Consider the following 25,056-nt stretch of genomic DNA (forward strand, 5'->3'; position numbering starts at 1 on the left):
GGGGCTGAGGGGGGAAGAGCAGACCTGAAGGGAACGGGAGTTGGGCAGAGAAGTTTCTAGAGCATGGGGCTCGACTAGAAGAGACCGTGGAGTAATGGAGGTCATCTCCGTGCATCCCAGGAGATGAGGATGCCCACAATCCTTCAGTAGTCTCCATCCCAAGCCCCAACATGCAAACCTCCTGCCCCAGCCCTGGTTACGCCCAGGGAGAGGAGAATTTACTTTCACTGAGTATTTACCTATCAGAAACTGAGAAAAAACTCAGAATTGACTGTGTTTATCAAGGAAGGACTCAAGTTCTCTACTATTCAGCTAAGCACGGAGCTCAGAGCTAAATGAAGTGCAGGATGAATTGAGAAAATGGCAGTGTTGCATACACGAGATCTGTAATTGTGAGGTCAGTCCTGCTACTCCAGTATGGAAGGAAATCCAAAGCAAAGCAGAAGGAAGCAAGCCACACAACGATGTGTACAGCACATTCCCATCTATGCAAATGAGAGCAGAGAGGAAGGGGCGGGCAGACTTGCCCTTTGTGGTCCATGCCCTTCTTGCTGTTTGAAATTTTTATCTTACCTTATAATAGACAAATATGCAAATTGACCGCACCTTCGCTACGCCCAAGCCACGCCCACCAACCACACCCACCAGGAAACCGTTGCAGGGACACTGGGGTGCGGCCGAGCCCACGGCCTGGAAAGCCACCCGAGGCTTTCCGGGCCTTGGGCACCAGCGGGGAGCCTGCGCAGATCGCAGGAAACCACTGGGGGTCGGCTCCTGCGATAGGTAGCAGGGATGTTGGGTGCGGCCGAGCCCAAGGCCACCGCCCGGGGCCAAGCCCCGACCCTGAAAGAAGGCAGAAGGCGGTGGCCACAGCCAAGGCCTGGGTCCCCGGTGCCGGCAGAAAACTGGTGCAGGCAGCCAGGTGAATGAAGGTCTATTGCACGAATCTTCGTGCAAACGGGCTACTAGTAGGAATATATTTAACGACTTTTTGTGTAAAGATAACAATGACATTAAAAGATGCCGTGATCATGCTGCATAAATTTTTTTTTTAACTCAAGCACCCTCATTGCAGGACCACGCCCCCCTCACAGGCTGAGTGGGTGGTCTTCCTCCATGCACCCCTATAGTCTTGCTGTAGCATGTGTGCTATATAATATTGAAGATACAAGAAAGTGACTAAGGGATGTCTGGGGTGATAGAATGGACACCAGATCATTATGACTGAAAGTTAAGCAGCACCCAAACTCAAACCTGAGAGAAAACTCTGGCAGAGGGCTTTGAGGTCTTTGCACAAACGACGTGGACAGCTCCGTGGATTTGCAGGTTTCTATATAACTCTCTGGGGTAAAATCAGTATGCTAAAGTGCAGGCCCCCAGGTTTGGGAGAAGGGGATTGAGGAACACAGACATGTCTGAGGGATGCCGTTACTGCACACCTCCTGACCGATCGCGCTGGGGCGACTTCTGCTGACACAGGATGCCGAAACCCCCCCTTTCAGGAACTGAGAGAGGTGTGGGGGAAGTAGAAGCAGCCTGGGTAGGAATGGGATGCTCTCCGGGCCCCTTGTTCCTCTTCCACTTCCATTCTTCCCCCCGGCAGATGGACTGGGGTTAACCAGCTCAGACACTGGTTAGTACCAGGATGCAAAGCCTTTGCCCTTTGATAGCTCTCAAGGTTATTGTTTGGTTCTTTTCCGGGCAGTGGAGCCCATCAGAAGCATCCCTCCGCCGACTCTCAGACACAGCTGTGATCCTTTTCCTTACGCTGGCCTCCAGTCACATTTCTTTGGATGTGTCTCAAATACACACATCAGTTATTTCTCTAGCTCTTTCCTGTAGCATCAATAAAGCATACGCTGTATTTTTAGAATGAAAACACCTCCATGAAAGCATATTTTGGGGGACATTTCTCTTTAGGTGCCTTCTCATTAAGAGCAACAGGGTGCCCCCTGATTACAGGAATGTTTAAAAGGACACATGAAAGAGTGACTGAGAGCTTCCACGCTGTGCCCCTTGGGCGATGAGGCCAAGGTGGTCCTTTCTCCACCCCCATCTACACTAAAACATTACTGCTCCTTAGAGATGAATTACTCCTTCCCCTTCGCCCCTTGTCTTTATTATCAAGACTGTAGTTGGAGCCACCATCATGTCTTACCTGGATTCCTGTAAACATTTCTTTGTCTTCCCAACGTTGACGGTTCTGTTCCTTTGATCTGCTCCTCTGATTCACATAGGAGCCACTGAGATGTTTTATGAGCAAATTCTCAGCTTCCAGGTTTCCCGTTGCACTTAGAATAAAAGGCAGGTCCTTTCAGCGTCTCGCTGACCCAGCCTCTGCCTGTTTTGCCAACGAGGCCGTCCTCTGGGTTCTAGAACAGAAGTCCTCACGCTGGGTCGGCCCTCTCTCCAGGTCACTGTTGGCCCCCTTCTTTTCTTGGCTGCTGCTTCCCATTTTGCGGGCTTCTGTGTCTCCTCCTTGGAGAGGTTTTTTTCTCACACTCTGCCTATTTTCTATTACTGCACTGAGTTTATTCTTCTTCAGATCCCTTACCACACTCTGTAATGCTAGGAATATCTGTTTACACTCTTCTACTCTCTGTCTTCTCAGACTGTAAGCTATCTGAGGGCAGAAATCTTTCCTAGAAATCCAGTATCTAGCATGTTATTTGGCACATAGTAGGTGCAAGCAATAAGTAGTGGCGTGAATGCATCTTTTCTGAAGTGTCCGTGAAAACAAATACCTGAGGAAACTACAAACCCCTTTAACAATAGCCGGACTTAACTCGCGCAGCAGCCATAAGGGTTTGGGGCAAATTCCCAGGCACCTCTCTGGGTTTCCTCCCAGAGGACCCTCCCCAGCCTCCACATAGCTGTGGCCCCTGGCTTCCTGCTCAGGACATCTTGCTTTTTTCCTTTGCCAGGACAAAAAGGCTCAGGCTAAAATCTTCTGCTTCATCTGGTCTTCTCATTCAGCTTTGCCTTCTGAAGGTCACCGCGATTTGTATGGACATTGTTGACCAACAAAGAATAAAACCTCCCTTCTTCCTCAGCATTTGAAAGACTCCCTTCAGCGCTGGGCATGCTGAGTGTGGAGGCTCCACCCCCCTCAGCGTGCCACACATATTAAGAAGGAATTCAGAGCCTATTTAATACAATGCTCTTGCTGTAAATTAGAAAAGGTTTTTTTTATGATTTTGCTGTTGGAATTTTTGTCTATGACTAACGTTTAATTTTGGATTGGCTATTATCTTTTTATCAATCATTATGTATACTTGCAAATAAGAAAAGTTAACTCGCTTTAGCTGGTTTGATTCAGCGGAAAGAGTGTCGGCCTGGGGACTGAAGGGTCCTGGGTTCAATTGCTGTCAAGGGCACGTACCGAGGTTGCAGGCTTGATCCCCAGCCCTTGTTGGGGCCTGTGTGAAGGCAGTCAATCGATGTATCTCTGACACATCAGAGTTCCCCTCCCTGTCTCTCTCCCTCCCACTCTCTCTAAAAACCAATGGAAAAATATCCTCGGGTGAGGATTTTAAAAAAGCTAACTAAAATTGCTTGTGAATGTAATGAAATTTTTTATACTAAATTTAAATTAAGCAACCCTGACAGTATTATGTTATCTTTTATAGACATTTAATAAAATGTTAATATTAATTTTGCAGGGTTTTTTTGCAGTTTTTGTTTTTCTGATCTCAATTTTTTTTTTCCTAAACTAAACAAGACAAAACAAAAAAAGGAAGAAGAAATCATAGGCCCTAAGCATTCGGGATATGTTGCCTACTAGATAGAAAAATTCCTATTTTCTTCATATTTGTAGCCCAGCCTTCCTTTTACTTAAGGATGCTGTGAACTCGGGGAGCTGCCAACTGAGTTCGATAGTAATTATAATAAACAGCAAGAAGCAACTTAAAAGGCTGTTCTTTCATAGTAACCTGGCTAGTGTGCTAAGTGCCATTACGGTGCTAATTTTTAAGCAGGGAAAATGACTACATTTAAAAAATTATTATAAAAATAATGAAAATGCAAAAAACATATATTTTTAAAATCATCCATAATCCCAAGTGCACCCCTGTTATATCCCAAGTAAAAGTATGATGTATTTTCCTTTAGCCTTTTACATGTATGTGTGTGTATGTATATATATATCTATATATATATATATATATCCTATATAATAAAAGGGTAATATGCAAATCGACCAAACAGCAGAAAGACCAGTCTCTATGATGTACACTGACCACCAGGGGACACACGCTTAATGCAGGAGCTGCACCCTGGTGGTCAGTGCACTCCCACAGGGAGAGCGCCACTCAGCCAGAAGTCCAGAAGCCAGGCTCATGGCTGACAAGCACAGTGGCAGTGGCAGGAGCATTTTCTGCCTCTGCAGCAATGCTAAGGATGTCTGACTGATGGCTTAGGAGCCTAAGCCGTCAGTCAGACACCCCCCGAGGGCTCCCAGACTGTGAGAGGGCGCAGGCTGGGCTGAGGAACCCCCCTGAGTGCACGAATCTCATGCACCAGGCCTCTAGTTTTATATAAAACCATATCTGTATACAATTTGGTATCCTCTTTTTAAAATTTATATTAACATCATGATCATTTTGTCATTACATTTTCTGTGTGAAAATACCATTTTTTATTGGTCACACTATAACTCTGCCACATGGATCTACTATCATTCATTTCATTGCTCTCCCAATGTTGGAACTTTCTATCCTATATAATAAAAGCCTAGGTTGCATCACACTTTCACGTGACATCCTTGTGCGACACCCTTGCACAATGTCATCACAAGATGGCCGTGTGCAGAGGGGAGGTGTGGCTTGGTGGCCGCTCCATGCGGTGAGGTCTGGGGGTCCTGTGGCTCTGTGCGGCGCAGAGGAGGCTGGTCCTGGCATCTCCACTGCCTCGCATGGAGGAGGTGAGTCCTGGCAGAGGAGGCAGGTTGCGGCAGGGGAGGGCAGTTGTGGGCGATCGGGCTGGCAGGGGAGGGCAGTTGTGGGCAATCAAGCCAGCAGGGGAGGGCAGTTCGGGGCCATCGGGCCGGCAGGAGAGGGCAGTTGGGGGAGATTGGGCTGGCAGGGGAGCAGTTAGGCGTCAATCAAGCTGGCAGGGGAGCGGTTAGGGGGCGATCAGCCTGGCAGGCAGAAGCGGTTAGGGGCAATCAGGCAGGCAGGCAGGCGAGCGGTTAGGAGCCAGCAGTCCTAGATTGTGAGAGGGATGCCCAACTGCCGGTTTAGGCCAGATCCCAGGATCGAGCCTAAACCGGCAGTTGGACATCCCCCAAGGGGTCCCAGATTGGAGAGGGTGCAGGATGGGTTGAGCCCCCCACCCCCATGCATGAATTTCGTGCACTGGGCCTCTAGTTTCTATTATAAAGGTATATATATAAATATATGATGCCATGGAGATTGACTCCTGTCCTCCACTCAGCTTCCTGTTTTCAAAGGGAGCTGCTAACGTTCTCATCCTCTGTGTGGGGAGTGGAGGGGAAGGCGGGCAGGCTGGGACATGGTCATCCTGTGTGAGCTGCTTTACTCCCATTCTTCTCCCAGTCTGAGCTCCCCAAGTCAGGCCAACAAAACAGCTGCCAACTAAGTGGTAGGTTCTTGGATTGCTGCCACTGTCCTGGAGGTCCCCGCCAGCTGCAGAAGCCAAAAGAATTATCACCAATGTTTCAGATGAGTGGGTAACCCCTACCAGCCTGTCCAGGAGAGGTTTGGACAGCACAGACCCTCAGCGCTCCCAGATGGCAAGCTGTGCTCCAGCATGTCTACAAAGTCCACCGCCCCACCGCCCCCTCTCCCCGCCCCCCAAAGTAACTCACATGTCACAGTTGGAATTCTTGGATCCCATTTATTGCATTTTGACTGGGTTTGACTGCATATGCACTTTAATATTAGTCTTCTACAATAATACCATTTTCGAGGCAAGGCTCTGGAAATACTACAAAAGACTGAATGTCCCATATCTTGCTCTGATCTCCTCACAGAGCAGTGAAAAGTATAAGAGCTTCCAAACAGCACTAAGAAGATTACTGAATTCCTCTTCTCAAGGAAGAATTCTAATTGGAATTATTCAATTGAAGAAGTATTTTTTTTTTTTTTATGGAAAAAAACCTAAACACAAAACAGGGAATCCACCCTATTTTAACATCCATTTCTGGTACTGCATACCTTAGTCAACATAACACTTTTACCATTCCTTCTAGGATAGTAAATAAAGTTGGTTACAGTAAAAGTAAGTTAAAAAAAAAGTGAACTCAAACAGAAACAAATCAGTATTGGAAACCTTTCCATCTTGCCAACATTACTTCCTCCTCCCTCGTGAACTTGGCTGTGGGGGCATTTCCTGCCGCTGAGATGGCTCTCTGACACCTGGATGGACGAAAAGGGACGGCGCAGCACTCTCCTTGCTTGGCATGACTACTTGCTCATCCTGAAATGGGACTCCCTTGCTTTTCTTCCTCCAGCCAGGCCTCTGGTCAAGACCCTTGTTGAATGCTGGTGGTTGGAGTGCCTCAACCATTGACAGCGTAAGTAGCCTGAATCAGGCACTGAGCTAAGGACATGTGCATTGTTTTACTATCATACAAACTCGGAAGGAAAACAGTGATCAAACTGCTAGGTTGCTAAATCCACATAGTATTTAACCCTCAAGTTTAAATACTACGTCTAAGCTAACTTAATTTCTCAGTATAGTGTTTCTGAATGGAACTTTGCACAAGCATGTCCTGGTGTGGAATCTTTATTTGTAACTTTGTTGTGTGAGAGAAAAATTCCTTTTTTTTTCTTCTTTCTTTAAAAAAAAGTTTTGTGGTTTTATTTTTATTTCTAAAAATTTATTTTTAGAAAGAGAGAGGAAAGGCGGGAGTGGGGCGAGAGAGAAATATCAATTTGTTGTTCCACTTATTTATGCATTCATTGGTTGACACTTGTACTAGTATGTGCCCTGACAGGGGATGGAACCTGAAACCTTGGTGTATCCTAACAACACTCCAACCAATGAAGCTGTGCGACCAGGGCCTCCTTTTTTATTTCATTTATCAAAACTTTGCCACAGTTGCTATGGGAAAGGGAGTATGACAGGTTCATGGGCAGATAGAGAGTAAGTACAAAATGGATCCTGCCTTCTAAGAGTTTATCTCCCAACAAGTCAGGAAATCACTTAAATTTCTCTGGATCTCAGTTGTCTTATGTATATAATTTGAGAACTGGATTAGGTACTTTCTGAGATCATTTTTGTGACTCTAGCAGTCCTGCATCATACACACCCTGTGCAGAATACAAAGTTAGTGTGAAAGGTAATTAGCAAAATCATTTAATGACCTATTATATTAAATGTCATTCAAAACAGGTTAAACCACCAAAAATTCTGTCCCTTAACAATACTGTATTATATTCTTGAAAGTTGCTAAGAGAGTTGATATATATGTATTTGTTGTTCATAATTTTTATCTTTCTTCTTTTTCCTCTTCTTAAAGAATACCTTTCAGCATTTCATATAATGCTGGTTTGGTGGTGATGAACTCCTTTAGCTTTTTCTTATCTGTGAAGCTCTTTATCTGCCCTTCAATTCTGAATGATAGCTTTGCTGGGTAGAGTAGTCTTGGTTGTAGGTTCCTGCTCTTCATCACTTTGAATATTTCTTGCCACTCCCGTCTGGCCTGCATGGTTTCTGTTGAGAAATTAGCTGATAATCATATGGGAGCTCCCTTGTAGGTAACGAACTGTTTTTTCTTGCTGCTTGTAAGATTCTCTCTTTGTCTTTGCTCTTGGCATTTTAATTATGATGTGTCTTGGTGTGATCCTCTTTGGATTCCTTTTGTTTGGGGTTCTGTGCGCTTCCTGGACTTGTAAGTCTATTTCTTTCATCCGGTGGGGGAAGTTTTCGTTCATTATTTCTTCAAAGAGGTTTTCAGCATCTTGCTCTCTCTCTTCTTCTGGTACCCCCATAATTCTGATGTTGGTTCGCTTGAAGTTGTCCCAGAGGCTTCTTACACTATCTTCAACTTTCTGAATTCTCTTCTCTTCATGCTTCTCTGGAGGAGTGTCCTTGGCCTCTTTGTATTCCAAATCTTTGAGTTGATTCTTGCAATCCTCTAGTCTGCTTTTGGGTCTCTGTATAATATTTTTTATCTCAGTCAGTGTATGTTTAATTTCTAGTTGGTCCTTTTTCATATCCTCGAGGGTCTCATTGAATTTATCGGCCTTTTCCATGAAATTCTTGAAAAACCTTATAACCGTGGTTTTGAACTCTATGTCCAGTCGCTTGTTCTCCTCCATTTCTTTGGTTTGTGATCTGTTTCCTTGCCTTCTCATATTCTCTGCTTCCCTGAGTTGGTAGGGTAGCTTTGTGTACTAGGTGTCCTATTGGTTCAACGGGTCAGCCTCCCAGTTACCTGAGGTGGACACTCTTGGTTTACCCTTGTGTACTGTGTGTCCCCCAGCAGGAGCTATAGCAAGAACTAGTTTTCTCCTCCTTTGCTTGGGCGGTTTTGGAGCAGTCTGACTGGAGCTGCAGTTAATTTGGTTGAGCTGCCACAGAACAGGCCATTTATATGCAAAAGCCGATGTGTGGAGCCTGGGCGGGTTTGTAGAATGTGCAGGGCGGGGTCTCAGGGCGGGGCGGGGTCTCAGAGCGTCACTAGGCTGGGGCGTGGCCAACGGCGATGGCTGGCGTCAGCCGTCTCTGCCTTTCCCGTTTCCAAGTCCCTGCGCCCCGTGCTCCAGCGCAGTAAACAATGATTGCTGGGCGCACCTCTGCAAAAAAGTCACTCTCACTTTCCGATCCGATGGCCGAGAGTCCAGCTTCTCCCTGTAGGTGTCTGGGTCCCCTGAGTGTCCCCAGAAACTGGATTTCAGAGTGATTGGGAGCTTGTCTCCCTGCAGGTTGAAGAAAAACCGCGCACCCAGTCGCCCGCCGCCAGCCCGACTCGCGCGTGCCTCCGTACCTCAGCCTTTCAGCGTTTGTGCTCCTTTCTCTTCTTAGTTGTAAATCTTCCACTCAGCCAGCTTTCCCGTGGTTCTGGGTGGTAGACGTTTTGTCTTTTAGTTGTATATTTGAAATTGTTGTGTGAGGCAGCAGACCAGTTGTTTAACTATGCCGCCATCTTGGTTTCTCCTCAAGAGAGTAAATCTTAAATGTTCTCATTACACAGGAACACACACACCTACACACACAAATGGGAATTATGTGTGATGGAGGTGTTAACTAACCTTATTGTAGTAATCATTTCACACTCTAGACTTCATCAAATAACCAAGTTGCACACCTTTAACCATTTGCACTCAGATGTCGAGTGTGACTTGACACGTAGTTTCACTGTGGGGGGGAAGGGGGATTTTTGTCTATTTTTCCAGTATCTTTTCTTGTTTTCATTAGCATGAAAGGACAAGTAAAATGTAAATGCCGTCTCAACTGATGCCAAAAAAGAAAAAATGAAAAACCGATAACGCATGGGAAATTTATTAGGAAACTAGTACATGATCTTGTTGGAGAATTCAGAGATGGTACACTAACTTCCAGGGGTAGATTATTATCCACTAACTTAGAGCAACATTTAGATGGAAAGCTCCATATAATCACATCTCACCCTAACAAAAAACACAAAGACTGTGTTGTTTGTTCTAACAGAAAAATCAAAGGAGGAAGAAGAGAGACGATTTATATTTGCGAAACATGTGAATGTAAACCAGGTCTTCATGTGGGTGAATGTTTCAAAAAATATCACACCATGAAAAATTATAGAGATTAAAATTACTCTTTGAATGTATCAATAATTTGAAATATAAAAAAATCCAAATAAATAAGTTTGCATGAAAAGAAACTCCAGTTTTTTATTCTACTGCCACGCTTTGTAAAATCTGGGGTATTTAAAAAATTAAATCCCGAGTAGAATAAAGGAATCGAGAAAAAAGCAAGCGAGTGCAAAGGGTTAACTTACTCAAACTTAAATGTCAATTATATCTCAATACTGCTAGGGGAAAAGTCTACCTTTAAAAGCCACATGTCTTCGCAACTGAATATCACATGGATTTTCATCTTCATGCCTATGCCTCTGTTTACTCTAAAAAGACGTGACACCTTGTACAACCATCCATAGCTTGCTGCTCTCCTATGTGAAACCTCATCTGACAGTCCATCACCCTTGCCTGTAGGTTCAGTCAACACTTTGTCATCCCTAAATTCAGGTTTTTACCATTCACAGCAAACCCATTGTCTTGCATTATTAACATACAATTAAGTACAATAGAACTGTTATCTATACTAATAAAAGGGTAATATGCTAATTAGACCGGATTGACCAGATGTCTTTTGGACATCCTTCCGGACAAAGCCACAGTGGCAGGGGCCCAGGCAGAGGCCGTTAGAGGTGATCAGGCAGGCAGGCAGAGTGGTTAGGGGCAATCAGGCAGGCAGGCAGGTGAGCGGTTAGAAGCCAGCGGTCCCAGATTACAAGAGGGTGCAGGCCGGGCTGAGGGACCGCCCCTCCCCCCTGGTTGCATGAATTTCGTGCACCGGGCCTCTAGTAGAACAAATAAAGTGCTATGGAAACACTGAGGTGAACTAATCAATTTCAACTAGGAGGCCTGCGAAAGCAGCAGGGAAGAGGTAATATTTGAGCACAATTGTTTTCAAGGGCAGGACCTGGTAGAGGGGTTCATGTGCAGTGATAATGAGAGGTGTAATCAATGATGATTCAAAATTTTTAGGCCTGGGTCTATGAAACTTTGTTAAATAAATGAACTTCTGGTTGAGGTAGCTGAGTGATATGAATGCCATTTCTAAGATAATAGAAAAATAAAGCGACATGGGGTGGAGAAGGATTTTGAACTTGATTTTAGACACTTTTTAAAGGCACCTGTGAATTACTGTAGAGATGTTCAACCAGGCACTTCACACGGGAGAATGTATGTGTCACCTATAAGTAAATGTCACCACATTTCATCTTGTTTGTATGTAGCGCTGCATTATTTATAAAGGGCTTCTCATAGCCATTGTCTACTGGTAACTTTGATTCTAACAAACATCCTATAAAGTAGGCAGGGCAGAATTACAATGACCAGGCCCAGAGTAATCCCTACAGTGGCATCAGTGTCTGACTGTCCCTGCTGTTAACAAAACCTGCAGCTCAGAGAGCTTAACTGATTTGTTCAAATTAGTGGGAGAACTGTACAACCCCATTTTCTCACTACAAATGTAGGTTTTGTTATTTTTAACTTCTAAGAGTGGTGATGGTTGACGCTGGGGGGAGCAGACATCGTTTTGGACAATACTATGAATTGGGAAAGAACAAGAGGACTTTGGGGCAACCCTTTTGTTTTAAGAACAAAGAAAAAAAGAAGAGCAAATGAAGGTGACCACATGACCTTTGACTCCCTACCTCAATGAGAATAAGGTCCTTAAGGGATAAGGGTCTGTCATCCCTTGTCTCCACGACAGAACTAAGCAGATTATCAAACACACAGTAGGTCTCTGCTATATTTGGATGGAGTAATAATGATCATGGGTAAACATGCTTGCCCAGTGGGCTGAGTCAGGGTAAATACATAGAACGGGATGACTTTGGCAGCTTTCCTGAGATGGGCCAAGGATTGCCAGCATTAAGAAGGGCTAAATCAAGGTGTACATGGATGAAGACAATAAACAGATTTCTGTGGAAGAAGGTGCACGGAATGGAAAAAAGGAAGGGATGTAAGGAACCCGGTGGAGGATTTGAAGTAGAAGGTGCAGGTTAGGGCATCATTTTTCTAGCCAAACCAAGGAATCCAGGGTCCTGTCTCGGGAGGGACTGGTGGTGGGAATGACAGCTCAGACTGTGAGGTGAGAGTCTCCCTTCGGCATGAATTGGAAAGCGTGGGAAGGCCCAAGTCCAGGGCCCAAAAGGCCGGATGGGTAAAGGCACGAAGGGATTAAGAAGTTCATTTCAGGGCCACTTGGGGAGGTAGCCAAGGACGTTCCCAGGTCCTTTCCTAGGAAAGCGCTGGTCTGCAGGCAGCATTTCAGGTCTCACTAGCTCTCCTGAGTCCTGGCACCGATAAGCGGCGATCCTATGAGCCTCCTTCCTTCTCCTGACCTCCGCCTCTGGGGCCTCCTCGCTTCCGACGCCCCCATACTCCCCATCGTTCCCTCTTTTCTCCCTGGGGAGCTAAAGGGAATGCCTTGCGGGAGGCCCCCCGCCCCCAACGCCCCCGCGCGCCGCACGCCGATCCCGCGTCCTCCCCGCGGCCTTCCCGCGCTCGGTGGCGCGCAGGGGCCGGGCCGTGCAGTGGAACCGGGGCGGGAGGGCTCAGCTTAACGGTCCCGCGGCCGCACCCCGAGCCCCGCGCCCCGCCCGGCGGCGCCGCAGCTGCTGCCGGCCCGCCCCCTGCGTGATGACGCGGGCGCCCAACGCGGAAGCCCTCGCGGCGCGCCTGGTCCAGCCGCGGGCTGAGCGCGGAGCCGCGGGGCGCAAGATCCCGGCCGGCGCGAGCGGAGCGCAGCCTCCTACCCAGCCACGCCGAGCGGGCCGAGCGGGCGGAGCGGGCCGAGCGGGGCACGGCGCGCAGGGGCTCCGCGGTGGGATGCGGCTGCCTCCCCGGGCCGGCGAGTAGAGAGGGCGGGTCCCCGGCCTGGGAGCGCGACGGTGGAGGGGACGGAGGCGGCGGCCATGGCGACCCCCGGCAACCCGGTGTCCTCGGTGCTGGCAAGCAAGACCAAGACGAAGAAGAAGCACTTCGTAGCGCAGAAAGTGAAGCTGTTTCGGGCCAGCGATCCGCTGCTCAGCGTCCTGATGTGGGGGGTAAACCACTCGGTAAGGGCTCGGGCTGCGGCAGCGGTCTCTTTCCTCCTCCTCCTCCTCTTCCTCCTCGCTCCCCTCCTTCTGCAGCTGCTGCCGGGCGTGGAGCTCGAGCGGGGCCCCGGCCCTCCGGGTGCTCGCGCTCCGGAGCTGCCCTCCTGCCGCGGCGCCTCGGCGCCCCCATCCTCGGGCGCACGCCCGCTCCACCGGGCCGCCCGCGTGCCCCTTGGACCTCGCTGGGACCTAGGTCCGGCCGGATGCAGGATGCGGGGAATCCCTTCTGCATTTGAGCTCTGCGGACTGCACCGGTGTCATCCCGTCCTGTCTCCGCAGCCTGGGAACTGGGAAGTTTGTGCGGGCGCGGCTCGCGGGGCTGTCAGCCTCGGCGGGGCGGCTGGGGCCGGGGTCCAGGCTGTCGCGCTCTCCCGCGGAGCGCGGCGGGGATGCGCGGTGCCCCGCCGGCCGGCAGGTGTACCTGTCCGAGGTCGGAGCGTCCGCAGCCTCCCCGCGGGGTAACGGGGTGAGAACACCGGAGGTCGGGGAGATCTGGACAGCAGCTTTAGTGCTTAGGTCCTTTCCCCCGTCTCCTTTGAAAACTATGTAATTGGAGATAAGGATTCTTTTTTGACAAAGGAAAAGCCAATGCAAATATGGCACGGGGCGGGGGGGGGGGGGTAGCATCTCTCCCGCATCGCCCTGCTGCGGTGCCGCTGTGCGGGCTGAGGAGTGTTCCGCGGGGAGGCATCCTCCCCACCCTCCCCCACCCTCCCCCACCTTGGGAACCAGGCCGGAGTCACCCACTGCGGAAGGGCGGCCGGGGGATGACCGCAGGAGGGGGTCTCGGCGGGCGCGAGGGAAGGCTGGCTTGAGTCGAATGCACCCGTTTTGGGGTTTCTTTGAAAGGCCGTAGGAGAGCGCTTGGAAAGGTCAGCTTCACGGGCCGCCGGAGGCGGTGGAGGATGCGCCGCTGCGGGCTCTGCGGACTGCAGGTTGAGGGTTTGAAATAGCCTCCTGCTGATCTCCACAGCGAGAAACTCCTGCAGTTTTAATCTCCTTAGGATCAGGAAACGTGATAGGAGCTGTTGGCTGAGCCGTGAAAGTTTAAATGAGCCTGTGGATTTTGACCGTGACCTTACCCTTTGCGGTCAGTCAGCATCTGGGGGAAAGTGTGAGCTTGCTTTCCTTACGTTTGATTTAGACGTATGTCTGTGCGCCCTTTTCAGCAGAATAGAAATGACAGAAAACCGTGTTGATTTTTAAAAGAAAATTCTGAATTTAATGAAGTTGTTTAAAAATGGCTCAAAGCATTGTATTTGTATTTTTCTTTTCCAAGCTGGGGAAAAGTTGAAACAGCATCAGCTTGGCTGTGTTTGCATGGAGTGACTGGCTGTTTTTAGGAAGGCTGAGAAATGATTACTTCTATCAGCCTAATGCCTGGTCCACTGAAGTTCATTTTAACTTCTGGAGAATTTTTTTTTTTTAAAGCAATTAGAAATGTAAGCTTTCACAACAGCATACATTAAGTTTTATCACAGAAAATAAAGTGAAAAGTTTCCTATGTCTGCAACTTAAGAGTTAGGTTTAATTCTGTTAATAATTTTAAAATTATTTATGTTAGTTTCTTTTTTAAAAAAATGATGTTAGTTCCATATTTAGGGGTGCCTTTATCTCCTTCGGAGTTCTGATACTTTGTTTAGGAGAGTGCGTATGTCTGAGGGTTTAATCTAGTAAATTAGTGTCAACAATATGCTGTTAAAACAGAGTGTGACCTCTGGGAATTAGTCTGAATTCCAGTTTACTTTAGAAAAATGTTAAATTGTGCATGTTTTACTGTAACCACTTATGTTGCTACTTTATATTTATGAATTGCTACATTTGTTTTAGTTTTTTGTTATTTGGAAATACTTTGAAACTACTTAAGGCTTATAAAAGTATGATTTGCAGATAGTGCATTTTGTGTCATTTAATTATTTTTTGCTTTCCAGAAAAGTTAGCAGTTCTAAGTTTAGTCATCCAGAGAGTCAAGTTTCCATAGCATGTAATGCAACCGTGTTATTCATTCAGCAAATGCATATTAGGAACAAAAAAGCACCGACCACCGTGCAAAGATTGGTAAAACTGCCACTCATATTTTTGTCCAAGTATTTTTGAGGGCATTCAGCTGACATAAGAAAGGTTTATTTCACAGCCTTCTTTTTCAAAATATCTATTTTCTTTGTTGTTTTTGAACAAAAAGAAATGAAGTGTATATAAAAATGAAATCTAAGCATTTAGATGCCATGTGTTTCTGGTTGATTTTAGTTTAGGCAACAAAGTTTAATATTAGGTGAATATTTTTATATGACCTTGTGTGTGCCTAAGTCCATATTATAATATGAGAATAAATAGGTCAGCGTTATTAAGGAGCAAGCACAGTGTTGTATATGAATGGGATATTTGAGGAAGCACAGCTGAGAAGAAACAGATCATTCAAATCCAGAGTCTTTTCCTACATTTCTAACGTGATCCGATTAATAGGAAAGGATTGCCAGCAATAGAGCAATTTTATGCTTTTAAAATTCATTTGGACTTGTCTTAAGGACATTCAGAAATAACCATACTTTTGGAGCAGTAAAGGGGAATTGTATATGTATTTTGTCACGTATGCATCTTCTCAGGAGTTGAGAACTTCTGCATCCTGTGGTAATATGCTCATTGGATCTGTGTACCACTTCTCTCATTCTGTGGACCTTGGCATGCTGACTAATTTTTGCATCAATGTTTGCATCTGTGAAGTAAGGTGATTGGACTGGGTGATTTCCAAGTTTTTTTCTAACTTCAAGACTCAACTATTTTTAGAGTCTACTAGGTTTAACGCATTATATATTAGGATGCACAGACTACGGAAATAATGGCATACAATACAAGAGTCATTGCTCTTAGAACCTTGCAACAGCATTCAGGGAATTTTCAAGGCCATGACTAGAGGGAAGGAAATCGGTAGTGACTGGGAGAGATGTGTGAAATAAGAGCTTGTTGGACTACATTGCAGTCTATTAAGTCAAAGTCTACTTGATTGAAATGTAAAAAATTTGCAACCAAGGTAGGAATTTTCAAATCCATCGTGGCTATAATTCTCAATCAGAATAATACTGACTTTGTGTGGTTAATTTGATATGTTACTGCTTTCCAATTTAAAATACCCATCAGTGAATGGATCACTGCCAATTTTTAAGTATTTTAAGCAGAGAATATAATTGAATACATTAAGGAAAAGACAATTTAAGAAGGCAATTTTGTCTTATTATATTTGGAATTAAACTAAAAATGATCAGACAGCTTCTTAAAATTATATTTTAATAGTGTGTGGAGCATGAAGAATGATCTGAGCTAAGACTTGTTTTAAACATATTCTAAAAGATATTTTTGCAGAGTGAAATGTGAGCCTTTTAGAAATTATATTTAAAAACCTATTTAAATATCTAGAGGAAGACATTATCCGTATAGAAAAATTTTGAAGGATATAAAACTTGTTTAAAACAAATGTAGTATTTAAAAGTAGCCATTATTAATATTAGAGTCTTTTGGCTGCAAGCCATAGGAACACAAGTGAATTTAGGCAAAAATTTAAAATATTCAGGAGTTTTGGAGGGCTATCTGGGGAGGGGAGGATTAGTAACCAAACCAGGAGAAGGACAGGAATGGTGCTGGGCTTGAGTGCTGCTGGGACGTTTCTGTCTTTTTTTTTTTTTTTTTTAAGAAATGAGGGGGAGGGGAGGGGGAGAGAGAGAGAGAGAGAGAGAGAGAGAGAGAGAGAGAGAGAGAGAGAGAGAGAACATCAAGTTTTGTTGTTCCACTTGTTTATGCATTCATTAGTTGACTCTTGTATGTGCCTGCATGCCTGGCCGGGGATGGAACCGATAACCTTGGCTTATCGCCCCGATGTTCTAACCAACTGAGCTACCCAGCCAGGGCTTTCTGTCCTTTTGGCTTAATTCTTTCTCATAGCTGACAGGGCAGGGAACTGATGGTTCCTGAATTACATTTTGTACTTTCTGCCCCCTAAAGGGACTTTCTGTCTCTGGTTCCGTTATAAAAGTCCCATGGAAGGATTTCGCCCGGGTTGGCTTCGGTCATTCTCGGCCACCCCCCGGCCTGAGCAGTGGTAAAAAGGGGGCAGCTCCTGCCTGGTGGAGTTGGGGGAAGGACAGTTCCCCACAGAAGGGAGAGGGCCTGGACAGGCGAATCAGGCAGGTGTCTGTCCTCATGGCAGAGCGGGGATGTTTATCTTGGTGCTGTGTGCCACATTCTGTGTGTTTTGGTGAATATGTGGTTTTCTGGGTAGAATATTTGCAGCTTTTGTTATATTCTCAATGAGTCTGGGACTTGAAATAGGTACATAATTGATTTGGAGAAACAGTGATGTCTTTTAGGTTTGTGAGCTTATATTGGAGCACTGGAAAAGGCAAAAGAAAACCAGATTTTTAAAATGAAATAAATGCCTATGAAATTAACGGAATAGAACACAATAAGGCGATTAAAATAATAACTAGCTGGACATTAGATGAAACTCATTGAATAAATGGGACCCAACTAATCATTCACTCAAGAATGATCTCACACTATTTTCCTTCCCCTTTTAGAGGAGAGAAGAATGCCAAGCAGACACACACCAAGTTTATCGTCAGGGAAATAGTTTCAGAATCCCTAAAATATGGGGTGATAGCTGAGAACAGAATACATTTCTTCTCAAATACCTTAGAGTGAACCTGAGTATTTAGAATGATGCACATGGCAGGACAATGATTTCTCTTTCTACCGCAGGATTGTCTGCTATGCCTTTCGGAAGATTTTCGGCAAGAATCGTAATAAATAAGCAAAATCTACCTTAAGTTGATTAAAAAAATGCAGTCAACCAGAGTAATTAATTCTGCCCACATACCCTTGGAAATGTAAATTTTGGAACTGAAGGGCATTGGTGTAGTTTGACAAAATGGTTTGTGGTCAAACAGGTTCGGTTCAAATCCTGCCCTCCGGGCGCTTTGGGCAGATAGATGGTTTCTCCATTTGAACCCCAGTGTACTCATTCTGAACATGGAGGTGATGGTGGTTGCCTCGCAGGATTATTTTCAGGGTCAAGTAAGATTATATATGTAAACCCTGGCACTGGCCCAGCCGCCATAGCTCAGTGGCTGAGCGTTGACCTATATGAACTAGGAGATCACGGTTTGATTCTCTGTCACAACACATGCTCCAGTTGCGGGCTCGATCCCCAGTGTGGGGCATGCAGGAGACAGCGGATCAATGATTCCCTCTCATCATTGATGTTTCTGTCTCTCTCTCCTTCGCCCTTTCTCTCTGAAATCAATAAAATAGAATAAAATAAAATAAAAGGTGGCCTGTAATGAGCACATTTTGAGGATTCAGTAATTGATACCTAGAAATTATCAATTTCAGATGCATTTAGGCTGGTAGCATATTAATAGTCACTAGACACGTGTTTCTCAAAATATAACGTGTGTATTCATCCCTTGGGGACACTTAAGAAATGCAGATTCTGACTCAGGTCTGGGGTAAGTCCTGTTCTTAGTGGTATTTATCATGTTCTTAGGTGATATTGATGCTGCTGGTCCACGGGCCATACTTGAAGTAGCAAGACAAAAGAAATCATCTATACTAATCTATACTAATAAAGGGTAATATGCTAATTAGACCGGGAGACCTTCTGGACATCCTTCTGGACAAAGCCATAGTGGCAGGGCCAAGGCAGAGGTAGTTAGGGGCAATCAGGCCAGGAGGGAAGGGCAGTTGGGGGTGATCAGGCCAGCAGGGGGGGCCAGTTGGGGGCGAGCAGGTTGGTGGGGGGGCAGTTGGGGGCAATCAGGCTGGCGGGGTGGGGGGAGCAGTTGGGGACGATCAGGCTGGCAGGCAGAGTGGTTAGGGGCGATCAGGCAGGCAGGCAGGCAGGCAGGTGAGTGGTTAGGAGCCAGCAGTCCCGGATTGTGAGAGGGATGTCCAACTGCCAGTAGTTGGACATCCCCTGAGGGATCCCAGATTGGAGAAGGTGCAGGCCAGGCTGAGGGACACCCCCCCCCCCCCCCCCATGCATGAATTTCATGCACTGGGCCACTAGTGTTAAAATAAGGAGAAATATTCAAGCTTTGTCACCTGATTGCATGTGATGAATCCTTGGAACAAAGGTGTCCCCATATTAGAGTTACTAAAGTTAGGAGAAGAAATTGTGTGTTGAAAAAGGATAACAAATTTTTTTTTGACTTAAGAAATGTTGAATTGCAGGTGATGTCGAGTGGATATTGTAGTGACAGTGCCCATTCGTGGGGTGTTGGAAGGTGGCATTGGAACTCAGGAGCAAGGGTGGGGTGGGGATGGAGATTGAGAATTGTCCAAGGGGTGAATGGGTCTCTGAGGGAGAAGCTGGAGCCCTGGAACACTTGCTTTGAGGGAAGGAATGAGGGAGAAGAAACAGAACCCAAGAGAAAACTCAGCAAGAAGGCCAGCAGAATCGGATGCTCCAGAGATCATATCGTTCGTTTTGAGATAGTGGTTTAGTGTGTGTGTGTGTGTGTGTGTGTGTGTATGTGTGTGTGTGTGTGTGTGTGTGTGTGTGTGTGTGTGTGTGTGTCGGGGGTGGGGGGGGGAGGGTAGGTGAAAGATGCTATTTTATTTAGGAATATCTAGATATTTTCCTTGACTCCATTTCTTCCTTTCCATTGTCACCTCTACCAATTCTAATCAGATTTATTTCTCTCTTTCTGTTAAAAATACCTTCTAGGCCAGTGGTCAGCAAACTCATTAGTCAACAGAGCCAAATATCAACAGGACAACGATTGAAATTTCTTTTGAGAGCCAAATTTTTTAAACTTAAACTTCTTCTAACGCCACTTCTTCAAAATAGACTCGCCCAGGCCGTGGTATTTTGTGGAAGAGCCATACTCTAGGGGCCAAAGAGCCGCATGTGGCTCGCGAGCTGCAGTTTGCCGACCACGGATCTATTTCCCTGTTTTTCGCCCACATTTCCTTTTTCACCATGGAGCCCTGTGACAGTCTGGTGAAGGCTATGGACCCCTTCTTAAATAATGCTTTTGAATGACTACATGAAATAGTACATAGGACATGTGCTATCAAGTTCACAGATCTCCTGAGCTCCATCCATGGACCAGTTAGGAATAAGGAGGGGTGTTATGGGTGGGAAATGGGGGAGAGCACACAGTAGCCGGGAAGGGTCCTACATAGTAGGAACGTAACACAGTCTGAATTAATTGCCTGCTGAGACCACAGTGCTAGTAAGCAGGTGGTGTGGTTCAAACTTATACCCCTAACCATTGAGCTGTGCTGCCTGGGCCTGCCTGTGAATTATTCATCTCTTGGAGATCTTTCCTTTCCTTAGTCTTAAAATCTTTGACACACAGGGTACAGTGGTCCCCCCGTCTCCACAAGAGATACATTTCACAACCCCCAGTGGATGCCTGAAGCCACGGATAATACCAAGCCCCAAAAGTACTATTTAATTTATAAATTAGTCAGACAAAGATTAACAACAGTAACTAATAACAAAATAGAACAATTATAACAATATACTGTAATAGAAGTTACATGAATGTGGTCTTTCTCCCTCTGTCTCTGTCCCTCTCTCTGTCTCTGTCTCTGTCTCTCTCTCTCCTGACCTGATACCTGAGGTGGGTATGAAGTGACTAACTGGCGTAGTGGATATGCTCGTCAAAGGGATGATTCACATCCTGGGTGGGATCAGCAGGAAGGTGAGAGACAATCACATTACTCAGAAGAGTGCAATTGAGAACTTACCAATTCTTTATTTCTGGCCCGCTGTTGACCACAGGTACTGAAACTGGGGAAAGCAGATCCATGGCTCAGGAGTGACTACTCTGTTAGCTGTTAATATGGAGGAAAACTGTTTGAAAACACTGCTTTTCCTTTACAGAAAGTATGGAGAGAGAGAGAGAGAGAGGGAGAGGGAGAGAGAGAAAGAGAGAAATATATTCATGAAAAGTATTGTAGGGAGTTTTAAAACAGTAACCTACCTAAAGATAAGGCTTTACATTCAAAGTAAGTCTTTGTAGCCACACTGGCCAGGGCTACTTTTTTTTTTTTTTTTAATAAAAGGAGATAATAATAGTACCTATTATGGAGGGTTGATATGTGGATTAAATAAGTTAATACTTGTGAAATATCGAAAGAGTTGCTGGCATATGCTAAGTTCTTAGTAAACGTTAGCTGTCATTATTATTTAAAAATATTTTAAGTGATAAAACATGTTAAATTAATTGTTATCTTAAGCTGGTTCATATATGTAAAGTCACCATTGCACTTGACATTTTAATTGTTATCTTAAGCTCGTTCATATATGTAAAGTCACCATTGCACTTGACATTTTAATTGTTATCTTAAGCTCGTTCATATATGTAAAGTCACCATTGCACTGGACATCCTTGTGCATCTTTGAGTCATATATTAATCATTTTAGAATGATCTTTGTGCCCTTGCTTTGTGCCCAGTTTCTGCATCTGTTTTGTTAAAACGTTCTTACATGGCCAAGAGGTCCACACTGGCAAAAGTAAGCAGACTGAGTGGAAAATGTAGGTGGTCTGGTATGGCTATTCACCCAGAGTGTAACTCACAGACCAGTGGCATCCGCTATTGCCTGGAGCCGATTAGGAATGCAGGGTGGTGGACCCTGCACACATTCTGGAGCAGGATGTTCATCTTAACAAGACAGCTACGTAATCTGTAAACATGTTCCAGTTTTGAGAGGCACTGGCTAGGGTAAATCTTTGGTTTCAAACCCTGGGGTTCCTTGGAGGTGCCTAAGAGGCTGTGGGCAGGGGGCTGAGCTGGGGGGGAATTGAGCCTCTACCTCAGCTTCATCCAGAGAGCTCCTTTTGCCCTCCTCCCCTCCACCTCCTACTCCTTCTTTTCCTCCTCCTCTTCCTCTTCCTCTTCCCCCTCTTCTTCCTCTTTCCTTTCCCCTTCCCCTCCTCACAGATCCCCTCCTCCTCCTCCTCCTCCTCCTCCTCCTCTTCTTCCTACCCCTTCTTCCCGCTTCCTTTTCTCACTGAATACAGACTGTTTTACACCCAGGGGGAAATATGTACAGGGGCAAAAAGTTTCTGCAACCAAGAAGACTGAAAACCACGGAGGTAAATTATGGGAAATGTTAGAAGATGGTTGAGGAGGTATTTTGAGGCCAGATTTGAAAGGGCCCCATAACTGATGTTTGCCAGAGAAAAATGTAAAAACAGTTTTGACAAGGGCCACTTTAAAATTTGCCATAACTCTCAAGTGGTACTCAACCCTGAAATTTTTATTATTCCCACTTGGCATGTTCTGTGCTCTTTGAAACTATTTCTTACTCCCTCCCCCCCGGCCCCCCAACTTCCATCTAACGTTTTGTGTCTTCGCCCTCCCACAGCTGGTAATCTTTAGAAAACATTGACCAGAGAAGCCATCCACTTCCGTTCTTCCTATCTCCCAGTCTGCTGACTTGTGGACAGCTGAGTCCCTCAGCCTACAGACAGGCTGGAGGGCTCCACTGTGGTTTGGGAGCTTCTAGACACACATGGCTATTTAAATCTCATTTAATTAAAATGAAATCTTAAGAGTCAGTCTCATATCAAGTGCTCAGCAGGGTAATGAGGGTGACGGCTGTTGCATCAGATGTGTGGATAGAGACTCTCCATCTTGGCAGCACTCGGTTGGACGGCACTTGCTGCTCTGGGGCCTCCCACCTCGGAAACAACACAAACAGCCACAGCAACAAACACGTGCCTTGGATGTCACATCTCTCACTGCAGCCTTGACCATTCTGTTTCTGTGTTCCTTTTCGTGGCAAGCATTGAGAAGTCTCGTCCAAAGCTGTCGCCGCTTGTGTCTATAGTTGCTGTCCCCCTTCACCGGACACTCTATCTGTACCGTCCGCCAGCCGGGCTCTCATCCTCACCGCTGCCAGGAAACTGCTCTTGTCAGTGTCACCAGCTCCGCTGGTGTCCGTGTTGTTAAACCCAGGAGTGGCGCTGTATTGTCTCTTCTTGTTTTCCTTCTGCCTCACCAGCCACTCCGTCTTAGGTGCCTTATCAGGTTTCTCTTCTTTATACCATTCAAAATGTTGGAATGCCCCAGGATTCTGACCAGGGTCTTCTTCTATAATGTATACATTTTATCTGCCTGGTCTTATTTTTATTTAGTCTCATGGCTTTATGCTGATGATTGAGACATTTTTGTCTTCTTCAACTCTGACTTCCCTGACAGGCCCCGTACTCAGTTTCTCACCACATATCTTCGCTTGAGTACCTAACAGGCATCTCAAATGTGTGTCCCAAACAGGACTCTCAATTTCCTCCCCCTACTCTACCCCACCTCCTGTCCTGCCCTAAACCAGTTTCTTCCCCATCTCCAGTAAACAGCCAGAAACCTGGGAACCAACCTTGATTCCTCCCTTTTCGTCAGCACTTTTATTTTTGAGCTCCCAATTTCCATACTCCTCTCATTTAAATTCTCTTTCTCTAGAACTCTGCAGTAGTCCGCGGGTCTCCCTGTGTGCACCCGTGCCCTGTTTCAATCCGAATCCTCTACAGCAGTGGCAGAATGACCTTTCTGAAATGGAAATATCATGTCACTTCAGTGACCCTTCCAGAGGCGTCCGTTCCACTGCCAGTAAAACCCAGGCTCCGTCGATGGTTTGCAAGGTCTTACTGGCCTGGCCTCTGTTTCCCTCTTTGCCCTCAGCCCTTACTACTCTCTTCATGACTTCTTCTTTTTCTGTTCCTTAAACAAGCCACACTCAGAGCAGCCACAGAGCGTCTGCCTTTATTTTCCTCTTTGTCTGGAGGGGCTGGCCACTGCTTGTCATTTCAGTCTCTCAGCTAGAAGGGTTGCCTTTTATGGCCTTTCTGACCTCCTCATCTAGAATAGTCCCTTCACTGTCACATTATCCTTTTATTTTCTCTGTGATACTTAATACTTGGAAACTGGGTTGTTTGCATGTTTATTGTTGATCTCCCCAGCGAGGGTGTTTCGTTCCACAGCAGCTGAGACTGTCTTACTTGCTGCCTAACCCTTGCACTTAGAACAGTACACATATGTGGTAGGCGCCCAGTCAATGTTGAGTGAGTCAATGGAGCTGGGATTCTATGAACTCTAGGCCATTAGTGCTCAACCGGTGGCCCTGGAGCCCTCCCGTCATCACCATGTGAAACTCATTTTTGCTAAGAGTGAGCTGAGAATTTAAGAGCGTTTTGCTGAGCAGCTTGTGCAATGCATTAGCGTGGGGGAAACGGTGCTGCAAGTTGGTGATAAGAGGTGTGGGGTAACGGTGAGCTGACATCAGAGAAGGAGCTGTGTTTACAGCAACATGCAAGACCTTTGCCTTGTGAATATAGCAGAGAAGGGTCAGAGAGGAAACAGCTTGTCATAGAAAGTCACCAAGTAAATCCTGTGAAGACTACGGACACACCTCTAAAGAGTCGGAGACATTACATAGAAGGAGAGTGTGCTGCAGTGGCTTCAGTTACGCCTCTACAAATTCCAGTATTCAGAAGTTAAATTTCAGATGTTTTAAACATTGTAAGAACAGTGATAATTCCGGTATCTCAAATCTATATGGATCTCTTTTTACCCTGTTATGTTTTTGCTGGTTCTTAAATGGGGCCTCATTTCTATACTTGGTAATTTTTGGCTGAGAGCTGCTCATTTCCCTTGGACAATTATTTGGGGAGGATTCTTTGAGTCTGGATGTGAAAGTGTGTTTCTCTAGAGGACTGTTGGTTGTCAGGTGGCTAGAGCTGCTAGAGACCAAGGCCTTTTTTAAACTAAACTCACAGCTTGAGATTTTTTTGAACCTCCTGGTAATATAAATTTGAGCAGAGTTTCCTGGGGGTGGAATGGTTTATTTTTGGTCTGCCCTTACCCTGAAGGTGTGACCATCCTGGGTCCTACCCTCATGGGGAAAGGGTTTCCTGTTAAAGTGCCTGTGGCATTTTCAGGGAACCAGCCAATCTTCCTTCAGGTGCCATTATGCTTTCCCTCTTGTATTTTATGGTTGTATGTGTTACCCTTCTTTTGCAGATATTCCTGTTGAAATTACTTCTGTTTGCTTTATTTTCTGTAGGCTTGGTTATTTAGGATTAGAATCCTATCTGCAAGTTGCAACATCCGAACATGCAGAGCTTACTGTTACTTGTCATGGTAATAAACGTACATTGGTTTTGTTGGTCACCCTCAACTTTGAGAAAGGTGTTCTATGTTAATCAACCCGAGAATGA

General features: G+C 45.7%; 1 protein-coding gene across 1 annotated transcript in view; it reads left to right on the forward strand.

Annotated features, from left to right (window-relative positions):
• Positions 1-12,400: 12,400 nt before the first annotated feature.
• PIP4K2A (phosphatidylinositol-5-phosphate 4-kinase type 2 alpha) overlaps positions 12,401-25,056 on the forward strand; it is a 172,578-nt gene continuing 159,922 nt past the window's right edge. The window contains exon 1 of the mRNA XM_008148859.3: positions 12,401-12,796. Within this exon, the coding sequence (XP_008147081.1) occupies positions 12,653-12,796 (144 nt within the window). The 5' untranslated portion in view covers positions 12,401-12,652. The remainder of the gene's footprint in view (positions 12,797-25,056) is intronic.

The sequence above is a fragment of the Eptesicus fuscus genome, chromosome 2, assembly GCF_027574615.1.
Source record: "Eptesicus fuscus isolate TK198812 chromosome 2, DD_ASM_mEF_20220401, whole genome shotgun sequence".
Classification (NCBI taxonomy): domain Eukaryota; kingdom Metazoa; phylum Chordata; class Mammalia; order Chiroptera; family Vespertilionidae; genus Eptesicus; species Eptesicus fuscus.